The sequence below is a fragment of the Folsomia candida genome, unplaced genomic scaffold, assembly GCF_002217175.1.
Source record: "Folsomia candida strain VU population unplaced genomic scaffold, ASM221717v1 Fcan01_Sc002, whole genome shotgun sequence".
In the NCBI taxonomy this organism is placed as follows: domain Eukaryota; kingdom Metazoa; phylum Arthropoda; class Collembola; order Entomobryomorpha; family Isotomidae; genus Folsomia; species Folsomia candida.
In genome coordinates this window covers 12,433,292-12,459,538 of record NW_019091194.1, presented here as the reverse complement: position 1 = coordinate 12,459,538, position 26,247 = coordinate 12,433,292, and the positions used below count along the sequence as shown (strand labels likewise).

At 37.7% G+C, this 26,247-nt stretch overlaps 5 protein-coding genes across 7 annotated transcripts; 2 read left to right on the top strand and 3 right to left on the bottom strand.

Moving 5' to 3' along the window:
* Positions 1-13,441: 13,441 nt before the first annotated feature.
* On the bottom strand, positions 13,442-15,292 carry LOC110843593 (DNA-directed RNA polymerase II subunit RPB7). Its single transcript, XM_022089565.2, has 5 exons — positions 15,167-15,292; positions 14,492-14,844; positions 14,084-14,404; positions 13,839-13,976; positions 13,442-13,759 (listed from the first exon to the last, which is right to left on the bottom strand). The coding sequence occupies exons 2-5, from the start codon at positions 14,501-14,503 to the stop codon at positions 13,709-13,711; spliced, it is 522 nt and encodes a 173-aa protein (XP_021945257.1). The 5' UTR covers positions 14,504-14,844; positions 15,167-15,292; the 3' UTR covers positions 13,442-13,708.
* Positions 15,130-18,291, top strand: LOC110844918. 2 transcript variants are annotated; one of them, XM_022091246.2, is made up of 7 exons: positions 15,130-15,234; positions 15,803-16,763; positions 16,881-17,168; positions 17,250-17,358; positions 17,463-17,592; positions 17,683-17,832; positions 17,937-18,291. In XM_022091246.2, the coding sequence occupies exons 1-7, from the start codon at positions 15,145-15,147 to the stop codon at positions 18,042-18,044; spliced, it is 1,836 nt and encodes a 611-aa protein (XP_021946938.2). In that variant the 5' UTR covers positions 15,130-15,144; the 3' UTR covers positions 18,045-18,291. The 2 variants fall into 2 exon arrangements, with proteins under 2 accessions (XP_021946938.2, XP_035704164.1); XM_035848271.1 differs by having other exon boundaries at positions 16,881-17,358.
* Positions 18,292-18,428: 137 nt separating this feature from the next.
* LOC110844467 (damage-control phosphatase ARMT1) lies at positions 18,429-20,513 on the top strand. 2 transcript variants are annotated; one of them, XM_022090678.2, is made up of 5 exons: positions 18,429-18,585; positions 18,660-18,833; positions 18,905-19,010; positions 19,122-19,936; positions 20,030-20,513. In XM_022090678.2, the coding sequence occupies exons 2-5, from the start codon at positions 18,721-18,723 to the stop codon at positions 20,373-20,375; spliced, it is 1,380 nt and encodes a 459-aa protein (XP_021946370.1). In that variant the 5' UTR covers positions 18,429-18,585; positions 18,660-18,720; the 3' UTR covers positions 20,376-20,513. The 2 variants fall into 2 exon arrangements, with proteins under 2 accessions (XP_021946370.1, XP_021946369.1); XM_022090677.2 differs by having other exon boundaries at positions 18,429-18,601.
* Positions 20,423-23,274, bottom strand: LOC110844466 (venom carboxylesterase-6). Its single transcript, XM_022090676.2, has 11 exons — positions 22,941-23,274; positions 22,709-22,846; positions 22,565-22,616; positions 22,383-22,481; positions 22,174-22,304; positions 22,017-22,071; positions 21,735-21,925; positions 21,473-21,653; positions 21,001-21,402; positions 20,774-20,903; positions 20,423-20,696 (listed from the first exon to the last, which is right to left on the bottom strand). Exons 1-11 carry the CDS (start codon positions 23,175-23,177, stop codon positions 20,540-20,542), a joined length of 1,773 nt encoding a protein of 590 aa, XP_021946368.1. The 5' UTR covers positions 23,178-23,274; the 3' UTR covers positions 20,423-20,539.
* Positions 23,275-24,891: 1,617 nt separating this feature from the next.
* On the bottom strand, positions 24,892-26,194 carry LOC118434526. The gene is made up of 3 exons (XM_035848274.1): positions 26,083-26,194; positions 25,434-26,022; positions 24,892-25,373 (listed from the first exon to the last, which is right to left on the bottom strand). The coding sequence occupies exons 1-2, from the start codon at positions 26,185-26,187 to the stop codon at positions 25,474-25,476; spliced, it is 654 nt and encodes a 217-aa protein (XP_035704167.1). The 5' UTR covers positions 26,188-26,194; the 3' UTR covers positions 24,892-25,373; positions 25,434-25,473.
* Between the last annotated feature and the right edge of the window lie 53 nt (positions 26,195-26,247).

Sequence of the window (26,247 nt, the reverse complement as noted above, 5' to 3'; positions counted from 1 at the left end):
ATGCCCATCAGCCATCAGCATGAACACTAATATTCATCTTTGCCAACATCACTTGAGTTAAGCCAAACACGAAATACCAATAAGCTTTTAACGGGAAGGATCATCACACTCTCATCTTACCAACCAACCAACCAACCAACCAAGGCTCAACAACGAGCAGTGAACTAGTGGTGCATGCCGTCGCTGGATGTATGTAATAAGCATGAGTTGAGTGAGAGAGGGTTCAGAGAAGCTTTAATACAATATTTATTTGCACTTTGAAATTCGCATTGATCCAAACCTTGAAGGAGCTTTAAAGTGGATGATGGTTGTTGTAGTGCTCGTTTCCAAGTACATATACTTCCCCATCTCCTCCCCCCCATGAAGTTGTCTTCTTGTTGTGTGCTCGTTAGTCACATGTAAAGTATTTACAACGCATACTTTGAATGGCGTTGTTTTCTCGTGTACATATGCTAGTCGCCTGTTTTGCATGGGATATGAAGACTGATTGTGACAGGGATTCCAGTTTTGTAACATAGTCATTCATAGTCATTCGTGTCACTCCCAGATGGAATAATGCAATCCTTGTTACGGTAAGAAGGCAGAGAGGAGAGAATCTCGAATCTCATCACAATGGCAGCTAACTGACTGTTAATGAGTCACGTAGCTTTAGCTGCTGCGGTACTTTGTCAGTTTCACGCTCAGTGGTTTACAATTTACAAATGAAAATGGTCAACAACAGGACGTTGCATGCATACATTTAGTTATATATTTTATACATCCAGACGCCTGTACACACGTGTGGAAATACATGAAGAACTAACATCTTCTAAATAGAATTCTCCATTTACCCACCAACTTTCACCAATATAATGCTTTCTCTCATGTTCCAGAGTTATCGTTTGACTTTACCATGATACAAATTAGGCACTGGACATGGACTACATAAAAAATTCCCAGCATACATCAAAGAGAAAGCGGTGAAACAATGAAGCGGGGATATGTGGAGCTATAACGTGCATACAGATTTAAGTTGGGTGAAAGTACCTCGTTGGTTGCCCATAAGTGAGAGTTAGTTGAATTGTGAAAGGCAGAAAGAGAGGCAAAAGGTAACATTTAGCACGAAACCAACCTAAAGTGGATTCCACAATTCTCTCGAGATGTGCAGATGGAGAAAAGGCAGAGCGAGCGAGGGAGCACACGAACGAAGGGAGACGCCTGGCCTCCCACCATTGCGTGTCCCTTATTTTTACTCGCACTACTATTCCTATAACACTGCCCGGAATTCGGTGACTCGGGAGTTTTCTTATCCTTTTCCCTTCCTTGGCATTATTATAGCGGAGAAATCCTTATCCAAATGGGTTCCGCAAAACCTGGCTGGCCCAATGTCTGTACTTGATTCCTTTGATCAGTTCAAACTTTTGCGTTACTTCTTTACCGACTGTTTGTGCAGATATGAGCGTTATCCGTTGAACTAAATTTGACTGGAAATATATCAAATATATGATTTCGATAAGAACAACAGTCGCAGTGCTCAAATGTTGCAAAATAAAAGCTGAACAGCAGATTCTTACCGAAATTTTATGGACGCTGATAAAACACTGAAAGTATCTGGAAAAAAATTGTGAGTACGATGTCCCCGTGCTCTCTAGTTTCCACTTTAGATTACGATGCATTTTACTATTATTAGCAGAGGAAGCCTATCAGAATATTCAGTGTCCTTACCAGGATTATGTCCGTGAAGTTTGAACATTCAATCTCTGCGAAACGACTCGTGCCTGTTCCTGTAACAGAATAAACAGATAAAATAGTAAATCTGAATTTACACACTAGATTCATGTCTCGAACAATGAAATGTGATGCTACAACTGCATATGTACATATGTATAGTTGTGTTTTTTATTCAACCGTCGTGCTCCACTGTCAATGCAAGTGGTTGAGCAATTCATAACAGATGATAAATGACAAAAAGATTCGAGTCATTGAGTAGTGAATCTCGAAAGATGGATATATTTTAGGCATGTATGTACATGTTCGGTATACATGTTAAGAATTGATATGCAATGCTATAAATCATGATAATTTCATAATTCTTTAAAATCTTGTTTTAAACGATAAAATCAACTAAGTTGTATGTCTAAAAATTAATAATCACACCAACACTAAGCTCATACGGTAACTGGAATGTGCGGTTGGAATGAGTATTTATTTTGGTCTGTGCATTAAAGTGAGACCCAATTCATATGCATTTTTTATGAAGAATTGCGCCTTTTTAAATGCACATACCAAAGCAGTACAACAGTTGGAATAAGTCGGCTGGTGGCACAAATGTATTTCTTCTTATTAAGTATGAGAATCTGCGATGGGCAAAACCACCCACACGAGGACCATGGGCATAGCTGATGAGTCAAGAGGGAGAGAAGAGCCTGCAGGACGGAAAATGGGCCACGCTGGCACTATAACGAAATGTCATAAAAACAAGAATTTCCTCTCATGCTTCTCTTCCCAGCCTTGATCTTCATTCATGATGCATAGACCTGAATCCCAAAGAACCAACTTTCTTTATGACTTTTTCGAGTCTCTGTCCGTCAGATGAAGTGACTGCTGACACATTTTCCTCTCATCATCCCGCATTCCAGCAACTAATGCAATAAGAGCAAAGTCCTACCGATAAAAATTTTAAGATGCAGCCCATGACATTTTCTACTTTTGAACCTTATGAAATCACAATCAACTTATGATTCCTTGTAAGTACTAAAATTTTGCATACCGTCTCGTACAAGATTCCACAAATGTACTACTTTCCCAAAATGCTGCTAAAGTGCTTTGGTAATGCGGAGTAATGTGCATATCCTGAAAATGTACTGAATTTTATTGAAGGCACATAAATAACCAATTCACAACTCAATGTTGTGCATAGTTGGGTACATTTTAAAAAGAACCACAGGACAGCGACATGTGAAAAGCGTGCATTCCTTGAGATATGAGCAATGCAATCCTCGTTCAACAGGACAGAAACCAATAGTCAAAGATGCGCGATCATCACAAATACTGTATCAAACTTTAGACCTTTGTCAATTGTGTCTCATAATCGAAACAACAATTGAAAGATGAACATTAATAGGAGGAAAAAAAATTGCATCGCGTTTGTTTCATGCAAGAAAAAAGAGTGAAAGTAATTGTTTCTAAAGGGCTAATCCAAAGCATTATCCATTATGCACGATTCTCAACTTACTTATTTAAGTATATATCCTTGCCCAACTGACCTGACAAATATTCAAGGTTAGTGCTACCAAGACCTCAAAAAAGAACTAAATTAGAGATAACTCGAGTCATCATTTATTTATGCAGATATTAATCTAAGAAGGGATGCAGGGTACAGATTTCACTAAGAAATAGTTGTCCGCTCTGCTACTTAGAATGTCAGTACAACTCTCAACATGTGGTAGATATGCATATTATGCATTCACCACAATTCAGAAACAATGACAAACTTTGAGCTTAATTCAAAGTAAACTTGTTAATTATCCACGTAGAACTTGATAGTTTTCAAGTTTGTCTTGCTGGCTGAACGTCAAAGGTCACGGTATAATATCCACAGAATAGGAAGGTCATAACCTGAACAAAAAGTGATGTCAGCATTTAGTTTCATAAATTATGGAATATCTCCAAAAAACTCCAACTGAGCAAGCAACCAAAGAACAAAGTAAGATTACATATATTATTACCCAACCATATAAGCAGTTCATATAAGGGACCATATAAGGGACTCGTAACATTACCAAGTTGAAGCCTCACAAAATTATTGCTCTGCCAAACTATAACTTTTCACTTTTTATCTACTAAATTTTTGAAGATCATGATCCTCCTCGTTCTGTGGGTGAAAGCTTCAAATCTTGAAAAGTAAGCAATTTATTGAACTCTGTGTGCAAAATCGTACAGAAAGCGAGGGTTCGGACGCTGAACTGGGAAATTCCACGTTAAACCAAAAAAAGCTCTTTTATGGTGGTAACCCCTGCTGAAATAAGTTCATGGTATTACTTAACCAAATTACATCGGTTGGATTTCTCACTTAAAGAAGCAGCAGCGGAAGGATAATCCCGTTCCCTCCTTCGACTTGACCTTATCCAACTTTCGTCGTTTCACTTTGCACACCCTCCCCCAACCCTTCGGATAAGTATTATTATGAGTGGTTTGGGGCGAGTGAAGAGCCATTAGATTGCTAGTCTTTCGTGCAATTGCACATCACTGAGTTCAAAAGTTGAACGCCCAACCGTTCCAGCCATTCAGTTTTATTTGAATTAGAAAATGAGCTAGTGGGATGGGAAGAGTTTTTAATTTTAGAGATAATACAAATGATGATAATTTCAATATTTGCATCAACTCGAGCGAGATGAAACGAAGGGATTAATTCTCCGTTTCATTCCCATGTCCGGAACTTGCTGAAGAATTGTGAAAGTTGTCCCATTCTCTTATATTGCTCTCTCTGGCCCTCTGCTCAGTCGTCCATGTGCATATATTTAGCTAGGCACCATTTCATGGCTTATACACGAGCACAGAGGATGACTCGCCTAATTTTCAATATTCATAGTTCCCCATCGATTTTGGGAAAGTTTGTTTGCAAACTTTGCTACAGTGGACCATCCACTATTTCGAATTGAATTTATTTGACAAAGGAATCTCATGAATGAGCAGAGAATAGGAAATGAATGATGTAAAGGAATGATGAAGTCTTTTCAGAATAACATAACTCGTCTACTTTCAATAATATTGTCCATGAATGAGGTTAAAATGCCTATGAAAAAAACATGATGCTCTATTTTGTTTTCTTTGTCAGTTTCAGTTGATACAAGTTTGCGTAAAATTTGGCATTTTTATTATCGAAACTGTGCGAGAAGATTTCGTTTACTTATGGGCAAAGTGAGGTTTAATGGACATCAGCATAAAATGACCACGATGAAAATAGCATTTCTATACTCGGCTAGAATATGCTATGATAGTCGGCTACTTGGTTTCAAAAAGTATGTACTTGGAAAATGCGAGTCACCTTATGTCGAAATTTGTCTTTGTTCTATTTATATACGTATGTGGTAGCTTAGGGGGAAACAATTGTTGTCTCTCTAGAAAAATTTTTAAAATTATAGGATGCCTAGATTTTAAAAAAGCTATAAACTCCAAGAAGGATGAAATTCGCAGCTGGCGACCAAGGATTATGGATGGTTCAAGGTGTCGCTAAACAATAGACGACGGGCAAGTTTTAAGTGATTTATATCCCAGACTCCTACATCACGTCAAACCGATCCCGTGTTCCTCTAGCATTTATCCATCCAAACTTCTTCTCAATTCTTACCGAAACCTATCCAATTTTCTCACTATTCTTTCACAGCTCGCTTTATTACAATCTTTTCAACCTCCTTTGCGACGAACTTTGTCCGTCAGTCAAGTGTCGATACGATGCGAGGTGGGGGATGGTACAATAACTAGAAATAAGGTTGAGTAACTCTAGTCTCCTGGTTCAACATGTCCTATAGAAAGTCCACCGATGGTTTAGGTGTGTATGTACTTCCAATTATATTGATAAGAATAAGATTACAATAGAAACGTTACATTCTGTTTGATAAGAACAAGAATTCTGCTTATTACTCCGAGTCACACACATTACAATTACTACAGTAGTTACTCTGTAGTAGTACAGTTAATGCAAATTTATACATTTACCATGAAAATGAAATACTTAATTATAAGAATTCAAATCAGGTCAATCATAGAATGGACCGTTTATAAATTACGTAACGTGAGGGTAAAGCTCCAATGATGTTGTGGTTATGCTATACATAAGCTAAATGAGTAGAAGAAAGTGTTTCATATCATTTGGCATGTACACCCACAAAGGAGCTACATATATTAAATTATGGAGTTTGTGTGTACATTGTTAGGTTGCATAAATTTCACCCAAATGCACCTACCTTTAAACTATAACATTGGCGCAAGTTCTTAACGAACTATCCTTACTCCTTATCCTAATTTTGAATTATTCACAGTTGCAATTAGTCCCAAACATATTACGCAAGTCTACATAACCGATGTCGACTCTCATATCTCGATTTTCAATGCAATTCCGAATATTATTTTGAGCTGAAGGTTTTTTTCCTATTTTTACGCCGTCTTGTCAGGAAATAATGTAAGAATTTAATTTTACTAAGTAGGCAATCATTTTGTTACGTGTATACAATAAAAGTAGAAAAGCTGTTTAATACCTACATATTTTTAGATTCCGGAAATGCTGAGGACAACTAGAACGGTTAATAAGTCTGTCTTTACGAAATTACGCAGGGAATATGTTTGGAGCCAATCATCTCTTGTGTACAGGAAACGTAATACTGGGCGTGTCAGTATAAACAACTTTACGAAATTAAATTGTAATTTGAGTGTGTATCTTTTCGCCTGGAATCTAAGATGTATCAGAAGTTATCTCCATGATAAAATTCGGTTATGAGCTAAAATAGGAGGAATAAAAACAGGATCTCGGCGTAATGTACACAAATTTACATATGTATCAACTTTGTTTGAAGAATATACATATAAATGTAACAGGTTTATAACAATAACAAATGGAAAGTTGTTGTATGTGTTCACTCTCTCAACTTATTTGTCATCCGGTTCAGAATGACGGATGAGAATTTTTCTCTAGAAGCTAAATTGGGGATAATATTGCATAGTGGGTAACCATCTAGGCAATTTATTAGATTAAAATGTAAATTGAGAATGACAAGCTCATCATCATCAGTAAATATTTTTTTATCACATTTTGCGATAAAAAATACACACTGACAAAAATTATGTAGATGATGTTCTACATATTAGAGAAAGTTGTCTTACCCTAAAATAATCCAAAAATATTGCAAACGTTCAAGTGTTGGTTCGTAGAGCCAGGGTTTCATCGTTAGTTATTATACCCTAGCAAATTTTAACATGCCTGAATTTCAAAATCCTTGGGAGGCATCTTAATTACGCTGTCCATTTTAATTTCATTCTGTTGTACGAGAGTCAGTTAAACTTAAAAAAAGTGTGTAGATGACAAGTGCATATTATAAAAATCCGTTTAGATCACCCAGTCAAGGTTCAGGCTGAAGTGCTATTCGTTTTGGAGGGGACTCTATACCCATTTGAAATATCCTATGAAAATTTTGAAAATCGTTGTATAATACCCCACTCATTTTACCGAATTAGTACCGAGGGAACCGTGAAAGTTCCGTAGCTAATAAAGCTTCTCATACAATACACAAACAGGTCACGGGCGCTATTTGTGCCACACATGTTGTTCATTTGTCTTTTAGTAAATGGGTCTTTCTGCGCATTTAATCTCTATTACTTCTCCTGCGAATAATGTGTATTCAAGCTCCTGATTTCACAGTTTTCCCTGGTGCTTGCCATTGTACAGATATAACGACGCTGGTTCTTCTTGCACATCACAAACCGTATAACTCTCGAGAAGATTACATTAATGCACGTACTGACAGATGAAGCGAACTGTGGGCATATGGTTCGCTGCTGCTATCTCCATTTTTCTCTCAATTGTTGTCGCCTTCCATTCTACTTGCCTAAAAGCATACGAAAGATCCACCAACATGTCTCCGGAGGAGAAAGTCACTTTTTCTGTAATTCTCTCCCAACTTAAGACTCCACCATAGATCTCACTTATGTCTTCTACTGCCAACCTCTCCTTCTCCTTCCCATCTTTCCTCTGATCTTTTTAGGAATTTGGTTTGAAATTTTGGTGGTTTCACTTGGAAGGTTGTGTGCTGCTGGGAGCTAAAAATGTTAAAATCTAAGAGCAAAGTACGCAAAATGACTTTGGAGGGTGCGAGCAGAATATGAAATATAGTAAAGTCAACTCAATGTGGGTGAAATTTGCATTTTGCTACGAAGTCAACCGGCAACTAGCTTGTGGCATCTTTCATAACGTGGGGTATGCAAATTTGGTAATTGAAGGGCAATTTTAAAAGTAGGGCGTCAGTTGACACATCTAAAATCTGTGAAAGCCTAAGAAGAATGCGATTACTATTCTGAAGATGAGTCATCGAATTTCAGTGGTCATTTAGGTAAATGGCATTTTTTAAGGCAACACAGAGCGTGTCCTACATATTTAGCTAGCGACTAGCGAGTTACAATGAATAGTATCCTAAATGGTGCATATCATTTGCTTCCAGAGTGGCAGATAAACAAGCCCGTCACCCGTGTGCGGTTGTGATTCACAACGTGTGAGACTCGAACACATAATGGCGAGGAATATATAAGTACTCGGTTTTGCATTATATGTATGGCTGGATAAATCCGTAGGCGAAATGCGGTAAGAAGTATATTATTTAATCTTTCAATATAATGCAAACTAATTGTTCGCCTTGTTGTTGATCAACCTGTCCAACCATTGAAATGGAAAGCAAATTACGTGAAATTAACTGTCACTCAAGTTGATACGCAGCCAATTCCCAGTGACAGTGTCCGGACAATGAATGGAACCGTGTAGCAATTTCTGCTAATGGGAAACCAGACAAAACCATTAGAGTATCGGTTTAGACGGAACTTCTTAATAAATCTTATCCCAGAAATCTATTCCCAGAATTGTCAATCTCAATTTCAGTTAAAAAAAGTACTTTGACAAAACATTAGTACAGCGCTTATCTACCCAATACATAAGCAAATATGATCTATGTATTCCTATGTATTTCTAAGAATAAGGTAGTTTTCTAACTGCTACATAGACAATTGATTAGGTCAACTAAAATATGTATGAGGTAAACTATGCGCATACTTAAGTAATCACACCTACGTATGCTCGTAGCTTCTGCGGCCCCATGTAACTAAAATTTGCGAATTAACGAACGGAAGCTAGTGTTCGAGTTAATGAGCAACCCTCCCATCAAATTGCCCACCGTGCTCTAAATTATCATCATTTGGATGAAAAGGTGTGGAAAGCGGAATGGCGATTAAAGACTGGCTGATATTTCCTGTCTGATTTGTAATCACTGCACTGAATGATGATGATGACTCCATTTCACACACCGTTTACTGTCACGATGATCCAAAAATGGGTATGCCGTTAGGCTCCACCACAGATATACATAGTATAGATGGTGGATCTGCTATGCAATCAATACTAAAAAGTCGGTAGTGTTTTTGAGGTGGAACTAAACCCTGCCCGTGTCCACAATCTCCAAAAACAATAACAAAAAAATCTCAGCTGATATGTGAATTAATATTAAACTTGCTAATTTTAATTCAATAAACCTCAGCAGTAAGTTTTATTACATTTAAAATGCCTGCACTTGACTTAGGTTTGTACTTAGAAGAGAAAACTCGAACGAATATGATTGTTTTCGTAGTTTTTACGATTTTTTAATGGCGTGCCAACGTGCTAATCACTGGTTAAGTGCAACCGTGCAACCATGCGTTATACCCAAATTATACCCAAATCATTCCCCATGCTGAGACGCTTTTTCTATTTTTTCTATCCACGTTCACTTGCTGGATGTGTATATGAAAGGTATAGTATGTCAGCAGACACTCCAATGTTAAATAAAAATGCTCGTGTGGCGAAACCTTACAAGATAGAAAGATAAGGTAAAAGAACTTTATGACCGTCTCCCAAATCTAGGTATAGGGCACGCATACCGTTTTTCGAAATTTTGAAACGTTTTTGAAATATGCACCAAAACGTTTTGTTTTACAAAATAACACTAAATACCACCGTAAATGATTTAGGCCAAAGATTAAAAAAAACCAGCGACAGGGTTATATCCACAGGTGGAATAGCTACAAATTTTAGTCGGAAATTTTTTTCATATCATGCCTCCTTTTGGCGCGAAAATTCAAAATGTCGATTTTCGGGTCGTGTCATTCTGACAAGGGTAGCATGAACAAGATTGACTTTTTGAAGATATTGCAACTAGATAATTATTCCTCAGAGCTATGTGGTATTTCCTCTCATAAACCATTTTTCGAAATGCAGCTTGTGTCTGGCGCTAAGTTCAAAGCTTTGAAAATTTTCGCAATTTCGGCTGCAAATTTCTTACCAATACTACAGCCAAGATGTTACATTCTAGCGATCGAAGCAAAGTGGGACCGTCTTTGGAATGGCCCACCTTAGATTTCTCCTATTTACAACTTATTCGAAATCGACCTGGTTTTTGAGCTATGGCGGGATATCCAAAATTCGACTTTTAATGGGCATAATCGTGGGATATAACGTACTTAGTGTTAAAAAATAGTTCTTTTCCGCGGTTTTACCGCATAACTTGTCTCAACAGTTCCTCCATCTATGCTACTATATATCTGTGGGCTCCACTACTGTAGAAAGTCTTGAGCCCTAAAATGAGTCAGATTACACTACACACAAATCTCTAACCAGTCTGGTTTGTTTCACACGTGGATAATACATTTCACATGTAATAGCATCTGTGCAATCAAACTTCTCTATGAGACATTTAATAAACTGACGACTCCTGAAATAAATACATATAATGCTTACTGTATCTAAGATCTAAATATTCCTGAAAAATGAGATTGCTCTACACAGAATATAATTTGACAAAAAGAAAATCTGTTACTTTTAACAAGCTGCAAATTACTTTCATTACACTGCAATTACTGCCATAAGATTCATTTAGGACAGCAGGCTCGCACCAGGTATAAATACGTCTGAGGACGAGGGAAGGCAATGTGTAGTTTCTGGGTGGCCCAGATTTATAAATGTATGAGATCGAGTAGTACTAGATAAGTATCTACGACTGGCTGACAAGTAGACGCTCGACTCGAAATGCAAGACACTTTCTCCAGCACAACAGGATTAACTCTTTTATCCTTTCTCCACATCATACCAAGTTCCCACGTTCTTCTTCACTTGCTATTTCTCATCAGATTTTTTCCGATAGCTGGTCTTTCTTTCCACGGATTTCATTCACTGTGGTGTTGGTTCGCATCACTTTTTCATCTCAAGTTCCCACATGGTACTCGTAATAATAGTTGTTGTTTTTCTCCCTCCTTCACTCCTTTTGTCATCTTAAGTAATATCGCTTGCTCTCCTTCTTTCATCCACTGATAGCAAGATAAGAAAATGTGAAAGCGATACAACGTATTGATATATATATTCTTATATGCTTCTATTTATATTGTTGATGTTGTACATATCGCACACATTATTTATTTGCATCTGCACATACATATTAACATAATGCATACCCATAAATATGCATATGTAAAGCTCCATTATAATTCTTTAGCAAAATGCTTTGCAGCATTGATGCACCAATAATAGTAGCATGTAGTATGTAGCAGGATTAACGGGTAAGAAAATCAGGAGTTAAAGGACGTTAATTCACATTCGAGTCGGTTTACGTTCAGTTGTTCCAATAATTTTCTTAATTTAGTTCAGTCCAAAAAGGTGCTACAATGCAGAGAATGACTTTGAAAATTGAATAAAGAGTTGGGTATTCAAGTCAACTTATAAGTTAGAGTATTAAAATTCTCCAACTTAGGATTAGTTAAAATAGTTCCATCCATATGATAGTCACATTTACTGGCAAGCTTGAAACATGTAAAGCAGACGTGGTCCCATTTCTGTATTTAAGCTTCATTGTCCGTAAGTCCCATGGCACTTGGACTTTCACATTACCTTAAAAATTACAGAGTCAGCAACGAATCGTTGAAAATTCTATTGTTATATTGTTTTTTTTTGCTACTGGAAGCGGTACATGTGCAGTAAATATAGAGTGGATAGCACAACAATTCATTATGGAGTCGGTAGTTTAGGAATGGTTGTTGAGCAGATGTTGCTCGTTTCATTGCAATTTATAACTAATTGAAATAGGATTGTGTATGATTCGTAGCCAGCCAAATATTTAATAAGCGTCTTGCTTGGTGAATACATGGCCAGAGCTCGGGTTGGTTGGTCATCTCTCTTCTATATGTGCACGTATTTATGTGCGGGACAAGGGAGCGAGAGTTCTGGCGACGGTGGCACATGTACATTTAACGTTTTCCCTGGATGTGTGGGAAGAGAGATGAAATTAATTCCGGCTCTGTCTCTGTAAAAGACCGCACTTGGCTCGTAAGTGGAGAATGGAAAGCATCCGCAGAGATTTCTCCCAATTGCACTTTCACCGGAAGAGTCCTCCTGGTCTCAGCCAGCTCAACTCTCGACTCGACTCAGCTCAACCAAGCATTATTTGCAATCCACAGTCCCCCCGACACTCTTTTCACCACCACCACCATCACCAACCGTCCTTCTTCTTCTTACCGTCGTCGTCTCCCTGTTGCTGCCTCTCCAAATCCTCTACTTTCACCAAGGGATTTTTCCTTGGGAATGATTTTCTTCGCTGCCATCATTGCGTATGTACCCACCACACGTCCACACTTGACTTGGCTGAGGAATGGAGGACAGACAGACAGGCAGGAGGAGTGGAAATGGAGAGAAAGTTGCTGGCTGCTGCTGAGCTTTCTCTCGTGAACTTATTCCCTGCCATATCATCCAACCAACCATGCATGTAGAGATAGAAGGATCTGGCTGGACGGGTGCTGGTGATGTTGTGTGCCGAGTTGGACAAAAATCTGTGAGCAGAAAGGAGAAAGCAAAATCAAATGAAATGAAATCGGATTTGAGTGCCGGGAGCTACCGGATGTACATTTTGCCCATCAATAATGCCATGCCGTTGGCCGGCAGGTATTTTATTATAATCCCGATAACACTGTCTACCAAAAGACGGCAGCAAAGCTCCACAGCACAATTCCAGCCTTTCACCACTACTTTCCTTTTCGTGTAGATATCTACATAACAGGTATCTATCTAGGTATATAGGATCTACGTCGCAAAGCACAGCCACCGTATTTTATCTCTCTTTTATGTACCTGATTCATAATATGTATTCGTATTTATTTGGTAACTGCAAATGAACAAGCTTTTCAAATTAAGCAAAACTTGGCCACGGCAGCAGCATCATTGTGCTCTGTCCGCTGCCAACCTTCAATTATGAACACCATGAAATAAAGAAAGTTATGCTTACGTTGTCTGGACCAGATACCCGGTGGGAACAAAAGCTCTGTCCCTACACTCACACGAGCGAAGATGAGATCGTTTGCCAAATCACATGAACAAAACGGAGGGACCAGATAGAAGAGATTCATTACCCAGGTCTGACACTATAGGGCATATAGTATGTCATAGCACAAATCAGGCCAGGCAGACATATCAAAACTGGCTCTAAATCATTGTCTTCGTCTTCAGATGTTACATCTTCAGGGTGAGATAATATGATACGGTTGTGCGTTGTGAATAACAATGTGTGTGGAGTCGTAAATTGGATAGAAGAGAAGACATGCATTTGTTGTCGCCTCCTTTCTATGAAAATATTTAAACCGTTTAATATGTTTATGCATTTCAAAACAATGTTTGACTAATACAGTAACGTTTGCAGAAAGTTGGAAGTGTGGAACTAAACACGTTTATTATGAGATTGGTATAAAACTTATCTTTCACCCATCATATAAGAAGTTTACACAAAAAAGATATCAGTCTTTAAAAAATCTACGCATGGAATAATAAATATGAATGGGAAAGGTTGACATAATAGGTTTAAGTTTGTATGCCTGACAAATCTGATTGAAGAAGTACTTTAACACTAATAGTTCTACTCAACATTAAATGTATATATAAAAAAGTCAATCAAGAATTTATTTAGGTCGAAATCAACCCAAGGTAATCATCCATTAAGGTTCCAATAGCAAACTGAAAATCATTACAATTTTTTTTATTTTTTTATTTTTAAGCAATTGCACACTAACGGAAATAAACAATAACGACTTACGATTCCAGACGCGTCCACTCTTGTCCCCACAATTTTCAATCTTATTTCATCGTCTTGCTTGATTACAATATCCTCATCCTTAGATTTGTAGCAGGGTGGCTGGCTGGAAGCATCAAACTCCATTTCAGCTGGAACAGACTGCAAACAAAGTAAAAATAATATTTGCCTTCTATTTATTAAATCCTTCGTCTGTTAGTATTGTAACAATGATGCTATCTAATTATTGAAATCATAACTTTACTTACGTGGTGAGAGATGAAGCACTTTAACGGTCCAATTTCACAAAACATTCCCACTTTATTGACCTGTGTGACTACAGCATCTACAACTTCACCCTTAAAGGGACGGAACACTATGGCTGTATATTTAACTGGATATAAGACGAATCCTTGTCCAGGGAGAATTGTACCAGCTCCAATGCTGTCAATGGTTGTGACCGCGATGACAAATCCATATTTTCCTGTGCAAGTTCCTTCAACTTCTGTAAACAATTTCTGCTTTACAGTATCCATGAGTCGAGGACCGAAATACTGTGGATGAAGTAAAATTTCATGGTCCATTCCAATCTGAAATTCAGCATTATTAGTAAAGACCCAAATTCCAAATGAACTAAGATAAAAATATCAACAACAAAATTAAATTATTGGACTGACGTGATAAAACATGTTGGATTTTTATCTCTGATTGGGTTTACGGAGGGGTTCCCGAACTGCAATATAATTCTTCAGAGATTGTATATCAAATAAATTTTGTGAATTAAAAAAAAAATGTAAAATTCTATAATTATCAGCAAAATCGTTGCGTTGTGTGAAGAAAACTCGGATTGGCAGTTTAAGTTGATGCTCGAGGAGGTTTGAGAAATGGGGAAGGTGAGACTCCTCATCGTGCGCTATTTCGTCGTCGTGGTCGGTCTCATTTTTTTCATCAATCGGACCAGCAGGACCATCAGTATTTAAGTTTTGTTGCGACCCTTTTAATTACTGATAATTTGCATCATATTTCGGTCCTGTCGGCAAAAATTGAAAACTATATGATGTTTTAGTACTGGTCATTTCATTATAAATGCACTGCCGGCGAGGCCACATGAGAGCTGAGGAGAAGAAAGCGCAGTTTGTTTTCTCTTTGTTTTCTGGAACCGACAGACATGCATGGACTCCTGTCGGCTTTTACTATTAATGCGATTCTTCTCTTGGTTTGTATATTTTGGTTGGTTTTCTTTTATATTATGGAATATTATTGTTAATTGTTGATTTAATCAAAATCTGTTTCCTTTAGTTCTTAAACTGTTTCCTGTCTCTACAATACCATGTATTCAGCTGAATACTCACCTGAAGTCAAAACTGACGAGGAACAAGAACCAAAATCACCGTCGGACTGTCAAGGATGTATCAGCAATGTGTGTAATAATTAAAATAACGGTCACCTCTCCAACTCTGATTTTGAATTTGAATTGAAACTGTAAAATAATATTGTGAAACAGTCAATGACTGAGTCATGTTAACATTTATCTGATCTATGTATAAAAGAAGAGAGAAGTAGTATTATCAGTTCTAGAATTGAATCCAGCTTTGTAGTACAAGAGTATGATGCTGAGTCAACAACCAGGAAGCAAGAAAACCATAATTCATAATCAAAGATAGAGGAGAGGTTTAGATTTCTTAGGGTGCAGGTAAACTCATCAGTAGGTTGAGTATGGACTGTGATACCCAGATATGTCAGGGGAACTGATTATTAGTTGATTTTATTAAATTTGAATGCTACCTTCCAGTTAGATAGCAGACGAGGTGACCCACTTTTCATACAAATAATGATACAAGCTGATTTAATTACGCGATGCAAGGCAGGATGAGGATATAAATATTATTAACCTCAATTATGAATTATTTATATTTGAATGGTATTACTGGTCAAGAAACTTAACGGAAATTCTAATGTCCCACTTATGCATTTGGTGATTGTTCCAGGAGGAGGAATCGCAGGAGGATCCTTCGTTCGACTTAGTCAGTCAAGGGGAGTATTTTGCCATGGACGGACAAGGAGACGAAGGAACTCTGCAGGAGTCTCAAACTCAAACCCATCATCAGCATCATTCGTACAACAATCATCATCATCCGCAATATGTCCAGGGTCAAGGGGACTATCAGTATCTTCCGGGACAGCATTGGTTAGCAGGACCGAGTGTTATTACTCATGGTTCCCCTGAACAAAACACCTATAGCAATAATGTTTTGAGTGTGGGGGCCTTTGGAAATCAATTACCCCAATTTAGCGGTTATAATCAAAATGGCGGAGGGACTGTTTTAGGCGGTGGGTGTAGCACAATTCATCACACTGGTCCGCAACAGCAACAACAGATTTCGACGATGACAACTGGAGGAGGAGGAGGAGGAATTGGTTCAATTTGTCCTCTACCAGCGCTCCCAATGGCATATTCAATGCCCACCCACGGTTCCTCCTCCTCTAATAATACTAGAAACAGCATCAACAGCATTATGCAGGGCATCGTTGGGCAACAGTCGTCCATGACTTATCTTAATTCATGTACCAATTACTCCCATACCCATCATCACGGAAATGGACCCTCATCGTCCAGTGCATTTTCAAGCCACGTGTGTCATCATCATGGAGGCCAATTTGGGGGAACAACGTCCACATCGTCGTCGGTGACATCTCATAGCACTTCAACAGCAGGAGGAACGGTATCTAATGCGCCGGCTTCTCGAATGCCGTGGAGTACCAGTTCAGAAATTCTGGCATATCCTGGAGGATTAGAGGTTGTTTGGAGAGAAGTGCCAGAAACATGTCAGAGATTAATTACCATGCAAGATGTACCAGATACAGCACGAATGAGGGGTTACTTTACAGTGTGTGAACTTTTAAGCTTGAAACGAAATTTGATGGGACGGTTAGAGATCGTAGAAGCAGGTAAAGTGAGATAGTGGCGTGTTTTGCTGCTTGAATGAAATTATTCATGAATTCAGGTGGGTGTATGTGAATGCAACTGTAAAGTACTTATCCTCTCTTCTTAATCATTAAATGCAGAGCGTTCTCAAATAACTCCCCGCGAGGAAAGCGTTGGCGTGGCTGTTAAAGAGGCTATGAACACCCTTGATGACACCCCACAGTCTCAAGATTCTCCACTTGCGGAAGACGTACGGAAGACACGAGTGAAAAAATCCAAGGATCCTGAGCCAAGTAAAGAAGATGAGGTCCCAAAAGAGACTTTGCCTTCTTCTTCACCATCGCCTTCATCACAGCCTTTGGAGATCGCGACAGTTATTACGACTGCTACAACGGTTCAGACCAATTGTTCCACAGCGTCTAAATCTGGTATGGTAACTAGTACTGCAACAAACTCGCCAGTCCCTCATGTACATAAGCAGATATCACAGTGTACGATACCACCACCAGCTTACAGGACCGCCACCTTGGTTTTCAAGTTGCTGCAAATTGGGAATAATCAGATTCGTTCATTTTCAGAAATGAACCCCAATCGATTACGTGTTTTGTTTAACACTCAGTAAGTAGTCTAAATAATATACATATAAATTAATTGTATATGTCCGAAATGTTGGTTGATGATGATTTCGGAGTCTACTGATTAACACAAATGTCAAATTTTAGAAGGATTACATATGAATGTCACCTAACTCTGGTAAAAGCAAGGGATTCAATTCACGGAAGTGTGAGAAAACTGTTAACGGTAGACATTGGATTTGACCAAATAACTATGCTTAGATTTGGGTGTAACAAGGTAAAAGGCACATTATGTTAGTTGGTAACACATACGCTATATATGTGCGTATATATTTGTTGCATATGATTAATTCATGTATGGTCGCAGTTATTTCTAAAGGTGGATGGCTCTCCTCTTCTCAGCGTTTCGTACTACCCTGCGGAAATGGACACTACTTGTCCCCCAATGACTGAACAGGATCATCTTCTTCTTGACCAAATTGACAAAGGCCAATTAAAGCTGAGTCCATGTCATCAGGTAATAATAATTAAAACATTTTAAGGAGCAGTAGTAGAAAATAATGTGCTAATAATCAATGCGTCTACAAATCCAAAAATTAACCTATTTTAAATTTTGTGTAGATATATTTCATCAATGAACGTCTTGTGCATTTATTGGAGGCTCAATTCAAACAACATCCACGATTTCGGAATATCATCCAGCAGTTGCCGGAACCTGTGCCATGCTGACTTTTGATCGGACCAATCATTAAAATTATTTTTGCAACAAGTGCACAATACTTTATTACTAGATACATAGATATTTATTACTTTGTTAGGTATAGTAATTTGTGACAAAACAAATAGTATGTTAACTGTTATACAACTTTATAGCTTTACTTTATAGCTTTTACTGACATACATGTACTTTAAAAATTCAATACTTTTACTATGCCTATTATTTTTCTACTTGGAATAAATCTTTGAGTATTAGTCATGTCTCTTAGAAATCCTCTAGAATTGCAAGCGATCAAAGCTTCATGATCTGCTACATTTGATATGGTTTTAACGGGTCAAATTCAGGAGATTTAGCCACGCTGTTTGTTGAGGTAAAAGCTGTAGCACTTTTGATCATCGAGTTGGACACAGTGGGAACCATTTATCTGCACACAAGTTCTGCTTTGATTTGCATATAACTTTGCGCCTTCCTGCATATCGTCACTTAATTCTAAAGTTTTCAGCTAATATTTTGCACAGATGAGACTCCACAGGAGGCTTGAATTATTGGACAGTAAAATAAATAAATGGTATTTTTTGTAACTTGATTGTGGACTTAATAGTAACATTTTTTTGTAAATTTCCTAGATATTCGACCTTGATCACTATACATTATAAATTCATTCCAAACTTTCAACAATCAATCATCATGTCCGAGGCAGAAAACGACCAACAAGAATTTGGCAGCAGCTTGCGACTTCAAGCCAGTTTACTTGATGAGCCTTGTCCTCCTGGGGTTCCGCTGACTGCAAAATACAAACAGTAGGTCGACCCTAAACTTTCACGTCAACTGTTTCTTTCTGCAATTTTTAATTTTTTCAAAATGATATTAGAGGGTTCGCTTTCAAGACAATCGGTCATCGTCTACCCGTTATTATAACAAAAGTAATTGATCAATTGTCGCGAGATAAGAATGATATTGGAAACACGATTGGAATGGTATGTGCATATTAATGAATCCTCATTATGTTATTAATTACTATTGTTATGTACATCCGAACCGAAAGTATCACTTTAAAAGTTGCTTTTGCTACAACTGTGAAATTGCAGGACGCTCGTGATGAGGTGAAAATTGTGGTAGGTGACCTAGCCAAGTTAAAAAACGAGATGCAAACAAACAAATCAATTACAAAAACAGAGTCAACAGTTTGGAATACCTATTTGGGATTAATGGGTCAACGATATTTTGATGGAAAGATTGAAGATGTCAAATGGTACTTTGCTCCCTGGCTGTTTGCAGAGTGCTACATGTACAAACGACTTTATGATTCCTTCCAATCAACTAAATTTTTGAAGGACTATGACGTCTTTAAAAAGCAGAAGGAAGATGGTTGGCTCCAGTCTGTTGATGCTGCTTGTGTTCTTGGAGAATTTGTGAAAACTGCGTCTGATAAGTTTACCGATGACGAAGTGATGGAAGACATGCTGGAAGTAAGTCTTTGGGGGAATCGCTGTGATTTGAGCATATCTGAAGGAGAAGCCAACTCTCAGAAACATGACATTGTTGACCAACTTCATGAGCTCCGGAAAAATATTTTGTGTGATGATTCGGCCAACTTTTGGACCTATTTGAGGGAAAAGTCCTCTGAACGTCAAAATTGTCAAAATAGCAACGACACGCCAGTGTCTATTGGGTACATCTTGGACAATGCTGGATTTGAACTATTCACAGATTTATGTTTCGTTGACGTATTAATGAAAAAAGTTGATCGAGTTGATTTCCATGTCAAATCCATCCCTTGGTTTGTTTCTGATGCTCTCTCCCAAGACTTTCATTGGTTAATCGATTCCATGATTGATGCTACCGAGTATCCAATATTAACGGATCTTGGAAAAAGATGGAAAAATTATGTTATAACTAAAAAGTAAGGAATTCATTAACCTTAATTTGTATATGACACTTACTTGAAAATACCCAATCCACAATTGACCTAAAAATTAACTATTTTTGTTTAAAGGTGGACAGTGGTCGAAAGCCAGTTTTGGACATATCCTCATGCATATCATGAAATGGCTTGTGCCGATTCTACTTTATTCGACATTCTTCAGCATAATACTGTGCTCATCTTCAAAGGGGACTTGAATTATAGGAAGCTCATTGGTGACGTTAACTGGCTACCAGAAACACCATTTAAGGAAGCCCTCCAGGGATTTTTGCCATCTCCGCTATTGACTCTTAGAACGCTTAAGGCTGATTGTGTTGCTGGATTGAAACCTGGTGTCGCACAAGCAACTCAAGCCAAAAATGCAGATTGGATGGTAACTGGAGAGTATGGATTGATCCAATTTGGTTGTGCCAGTTAATAATATTTTCCGTTGTATGAAATCATAAAAGTCTGTGTGCTAACAGTGCCATGTAAGACCTGGATATTTATCTATATTATTTAGCATATTATGTTAATAATGAATAAATATCATGGTGTCTGTCTTGATACATACAAATTACAAAGTCAAATTTTTATAATTATTTAATTTTGTGGTAAATTTAAGCTTTTCCAAAATTGGACTCGTGATGTGAACGGTTCTTGAATCATTTCAGGCTTATTTGACTCCAATTTCAAATACATGAGCTTTTCACCACCTGCATAATTCTTCCATTCCACGCCATAAAAAGGATCTGGTTTCCTGAAACAGACCAGATTTTAAGCAGTTGATTTGTGTTTCTGATTTTTGTTTCTGATAATTGAATTTAAAAACTATACCCTCGTTTTGCAAAGGATGCCCATAATTTAGTCATTTGTTGAGAAAATGTAAACTTGTAAGAATTGTAGGGAATGTTGAGCTCTGGGGTTAGCATAAAAAGTTGTTGAAGTTCGTCTGTATGAGAAATCCCTAGATAGATATTTACATAAGTGAATCAATGAGTTTGACAAGATTGTTAAATCTAATTTGGTACAGTATTCCTTTTATGCATGATTAAATTAGTTACCATAATCGTCAACCTTCCAGCCAAGAAGGTGATGATAAAGGAGGAACTTTAAGTAAGCCATCATTAAATTAACCCTTGTTGGCAGAGATGAACTTCTCGACGCTTCCAATATGTATCCATATCCAAGGTCTGGCTTCTCGTTAAAAAAATACAAGTAAACTGGTGCATACTTGGAATGATAAATTGCTGATTCTTTTGCACAACTGAAAAACCATCGGTCACTTATCACATTAGTTATATTTTGCAAATCCTTTCTAGTTAATGGTCCATTTTTTTGGGGAAAGTATTCTTCTCGAATTTTATCCAATACCAGAGGATCATTTGGTAGAACATTTAGATTAGCCATCAAAGTTCTAAAATTAGTATTAAACTCTTGCATTTTCTCTGCATCGCTCGTAAGAACTATAAACATAAATATAAACAGCACGATAATTACTTTAGAAAGCAAACGACAAAATCGTGGACAACTTACTTGCAGATCTAAAGCACCCTTCGTCCTTTACAACACCGTTCATCCAAGGAACTCTATGAAATTTTCCTTCTTGCATCAATTTTGTTGGAGATTCAGATAAAAATATTTTGGTCAAATCACTGGTTTCATCCACGTATTCGATTGTTGGTGCAAAAACTGCATTCTCCTCGTGAAAAATGTCCTATATTGTTACATATGAAAATATGTACTTGTGTAGAAGTAGAATTGAATATTTTATGTATCATTAATTAACAGTTCAAACCAGTATTTCGAAATGGATTTTCATGAGTTCCTCCACAGGTTTACTTTTCAAACACGTGACCAAGTCCTTGGAATTTTGTGTAGGACAACCAACCATATTTCCAAATCGAATTGCTTGATCCTTTTGATTTTTTCGCATTGCCCATGCACATAAATTGGTTCCACTTTGCGATATTGCATAGTGAAATAAACCTTGAAATATGTATAATAGAAATAGAAAGGCAATGAATGAGTATATCCAACCGGTTTGCTTTGTGCGACCCAATTATTAAGGATTCCGAACCTTTGGACATATTTGAGATCATGTGATAGGTGACACTAGCTCCACCAGCACTGTTCTAAACACATAATTGATAATATAATTAGGTAAATACATGTTCATATTGTATGTTGTGTCATAACGATGAATTTAGATTCATGATTTCGCATGTAATTTATACCCCAAATATTGTGACCCTGTTTGGATCACCGCCAAACGCTGATATTGCATCTTGGATCCAGTGTAACACAAGGGACTGGTCCTTCAAACCTTGGTTGCCAGTCACAGTGGCGTCCCCGGTACCCAGAAATCCTTATTGGATGTATTCAAGACACATTTGCATTATTCTGTAAACTGACGGTCATTGTAGTTTTTTTAGGTTGCTCGAACCTAATATGTTTGTCCTGTAGTTGAAAGTGACGAGAATTATGTTTTCATCAAGGAGATAGTCTGGCGTATAAAATTCGCTTGACCCAAACATAAAATGGCCTAATAAATTAACCCAATACAACATATACTGTAGGTTCCATAATAACTAAATGCATACCACTGTATAAAAACATAATTCATACCTCCGTATATGAAAACCATTACGGGGAGCTTCTTGTCTCGGAATTTCGAGAGCTGTATGTACCATAAGTATTTACACATATCAAACATGTATATTTCAAATTAAAGTATGCAAAAAATAAACAAATATTCCTCAATTTTCTCACCACTGGAGTGAAAACATTCAAATAGAGGCAATCTTCTTGACCAAGCATCGTTTTGCGAAGGAATTCTACTTGAGTGCATATCGGGGACTTTTTTCTGGCGTCCAGGACCCCATCCCATTTACCAAATTTCACTGGTGGCTGTTGTAAGTTATACAATACTATATTTTGCTCAAATACAGCTTTATTCTCCTCTAATTATTACTAATCCAGGCCAATATTATTTTATGGTAACCTCAAATCTTAATTCTCCCAAAGCTGGCTTTCCATATGGAATCGAAGTAAATTTATATATTTCTTTCCCAGTTCTGGTGACTCCTGTTTGGCCTATCAGAGGACCAAATACAGTGTCAATCTCAACAGGTTCCCCCTTCTTGTAAGCGTTTATAAAAGTTTCGAGACTTTCCCAGAACACGTTAACGTATAAAACCACGATGGCTACAATTATCGTGTACAATGCTTCTTTCAACATGTTTTTTAAAACTCAAATATGTTCAAGCGAAAATTTGTATGTTCGGTTATCTAATGCTTTACTTGAATCAGCATGTGATGGGACTTGAATACAGATATAAATATGTAAGATGATTCTGCTAGAGTTAATCTCATAGGTAAGCTAAATATAGAAGGCTGTACAGAGTTGCATAATAGAAAATAGGCTTTACATGCATATGCACAACTAAACTCAAACCCATACATCGATACGTATCGCCGTATAGTTCTGATATATACGGAGGCAATAAAAACTTTCCCCTACGTCTCATCAGTAGTAATTATTTATTCACAAAAATTTAGGAATCTTAAAAGTCGAGTAGTAAGGATTATCCGTCTACTATCGGGTTTTTAAAATGGCCTAAAACTGAAAACATTTACGAAAACTGTAGGGGAATTACCCGTTTCAGGCTGCGCAGAGTAGAATCTTGATCTCTGACTACTAGTATTAAGTATTGAAGATGTGGGATAATTCTCCAAAGTAGATCTTTGTGACCCTCCTACTTGTATCGAGGCCCTGGTATTAAGATACGATTTCCTTGTGCGATCCAGATTTCCAGAAACAGAACCACTATTATTGTTATTGGGGGTCGTAGCCGTGGCGGGGGTGGGTTGCGACTCGTCGTTACCACCATTTGTGGGGTCACCAGGATGAACAGTTTTCTGATTTTTACGATACTCCAACATAAACACGATGAATGGTATTACACCCAAAACGAGAAAGACCAATGAGTATACAAGACATTTGTTTACGCAGTTCACCGTTGATTCGGACCAATTCCCATGTTTAGTAGGAATAACTTTCTTTTTGACATGATAAAGAAAACATCCCAGGCCTGCTCCAACGAGAAAATGCATTGCAACGAAAATAATTCCCTGCAAGTCACAAATCTTATTTAATGATATTCCGTAATTTCGAGTGGTAAACTCCGATTCCATAAGCATAATTCATTACCACTAGTTTCCAGCACTTTTTTACCACCCCACATTTGATGAAAAAAATGTAGCTCAAACAAATGGAAAGTGCGATTCCAAAAAACGAATAAGTGGATAGAACTGAGGCTTGTACAAAAGTATGCAATGATTTGAATGAGTAAGTCAGGTCATCACACACATCAAGGATCAAACTCAATACAAGACAGACGCCAATTATCTGAAGGAATACAAAAAAACGTACAAGTATATGTAACCAATTGTTTATATCATATCAAATTCTGTAAAGGCATATAATTAAAGATAGCCTACAAAAATAATCCAGCAAATTATGCACTTCATGTTACAGCATTTTTCTTTATTGCAGCAGCTACAACGTGTCTTTTTAGCTTTTTCTGGATCCTTTGATTTCTTTTTTCGGCAGCACCCACTGCCACTCCCATTATCCTTTGAGGTTTGTCCCTTAACTGTGGGTTTTGTGGATTTAGGAACCGATTTCCGCTGATCCGTGTCCTTTTTTGAATTTTCCATCTTATCTGATGGTTTCATACTACCGGATCTCTAGGCAGAACCTGAATGGTACATTTTACAAGAAATGATCACCACCTTGTTGTCACTACGATTGCTTGACATTAGTGCCCTCTTCTAATAGTAAAGATGCATTTACACTTCACTCCAACTTGCGCCAATTGAGTAGGTGTTTTATTAACCTTATAAAAACTAATTAATTTTGACCTGGATACCATTTAAAAACGGAAAAAATGGTTTCTATTGCTCTTGAGGGCGGACTTTCTGGGGTGCAAAATACCATTGAGACCGAGTTGTGGGGCGGTGATAAAATCAGTTGGGGACTGAATTAATGCAAACCGATTTTGAATATTCTGCTTATGCAGTTTTGATTTATTACGAACCAAGAACTGATTCGCGAACAATAATTAGAACCTTATACACTTTTTGAACATGAAATTTCAATTATAAATCAACAATATAACTGAGCCAAATGGCACACACTATAAATTTTTGACATGACAGTGGGATTTGATTTTCATAGTAGTACAACAATTAACTAAACGAACAGTAAATCATCATCATTGATGACATTACTATCATGATTTTGGGATGCATTATATATTTCAAACAAGTTATTGTAATCGTAACGTGGTGAATTTTGTCCAGTGTTCTGTGACTCGTTGCGATCCGCTAGTGGCACTACTTGCTGCGATACCGGCTGCTGCGATAACTGCAACTATTTGTGAATACACTACATAAATTCGCAGCAAAGATAAACAGCATGTTCTCGACTTACCATTTCGTCATGATAAAATTTGAAACAGTTGAAGACGCTGCTACCAATGCACAAACGTTTCTCGCAAGCAAGGCACTTGAACTGCGTAATCGTCCTCTTCCCCAATTTTGTTTTGCAGTGGAAACAATCGGATTTGCTTGGGTAACCGTTTTCTTTCATAACTCGTTCTGGAATATGCATATTCGCTAAGGGTACTGAGACACGGCTTTGGGAAGGTCTTCCTCTTGGCTTCCGTGCTACGGGGAACTTCGTGAGAATGTTGTGGATTATTGATTATTGACCAGTATTCTTTATAAGATGATTTTTTAACAAGCGTCATGGCCAAAATAAGAGATAGAAAGCGCCAGATATTAGCAGCAGTGACTGGGGTCCAACCAATAAATGCACGGAGAGAGGTTCGCTTCACTTGCTCAGCGTATCTGTTCGATTCCACAGCTATCTTTTCGACCATGGAGTCATCAATGAATTTTCTGAGAATGTCTAGAGATGTTCCAAAGTGGTGGCGAAAATCATCCTTTATTTGATCATCTGGACCTTGGAAATTATGCACGGGTGGACGAAATTCTTCATCCCAGTTTATGGTTTCATCCTAATAAGTAGAGCAAGGTCATAATCCGAGGAATGGTCACAAACGAAAAGAATATTAAACCTCGTCAATATCGCTGTCAGACTCGTCCTCAGCTTCAAAATCATCTTCTGAAGCAGCGTCGTAGTAGAGGTCGTCGTCATCACCTTCCGATATTTGCATAGCCATGATTTCCAAAAGTTGAGAGTACCTGTTGAAACGTGAAATAAATTTGAGTCGATATTCGAG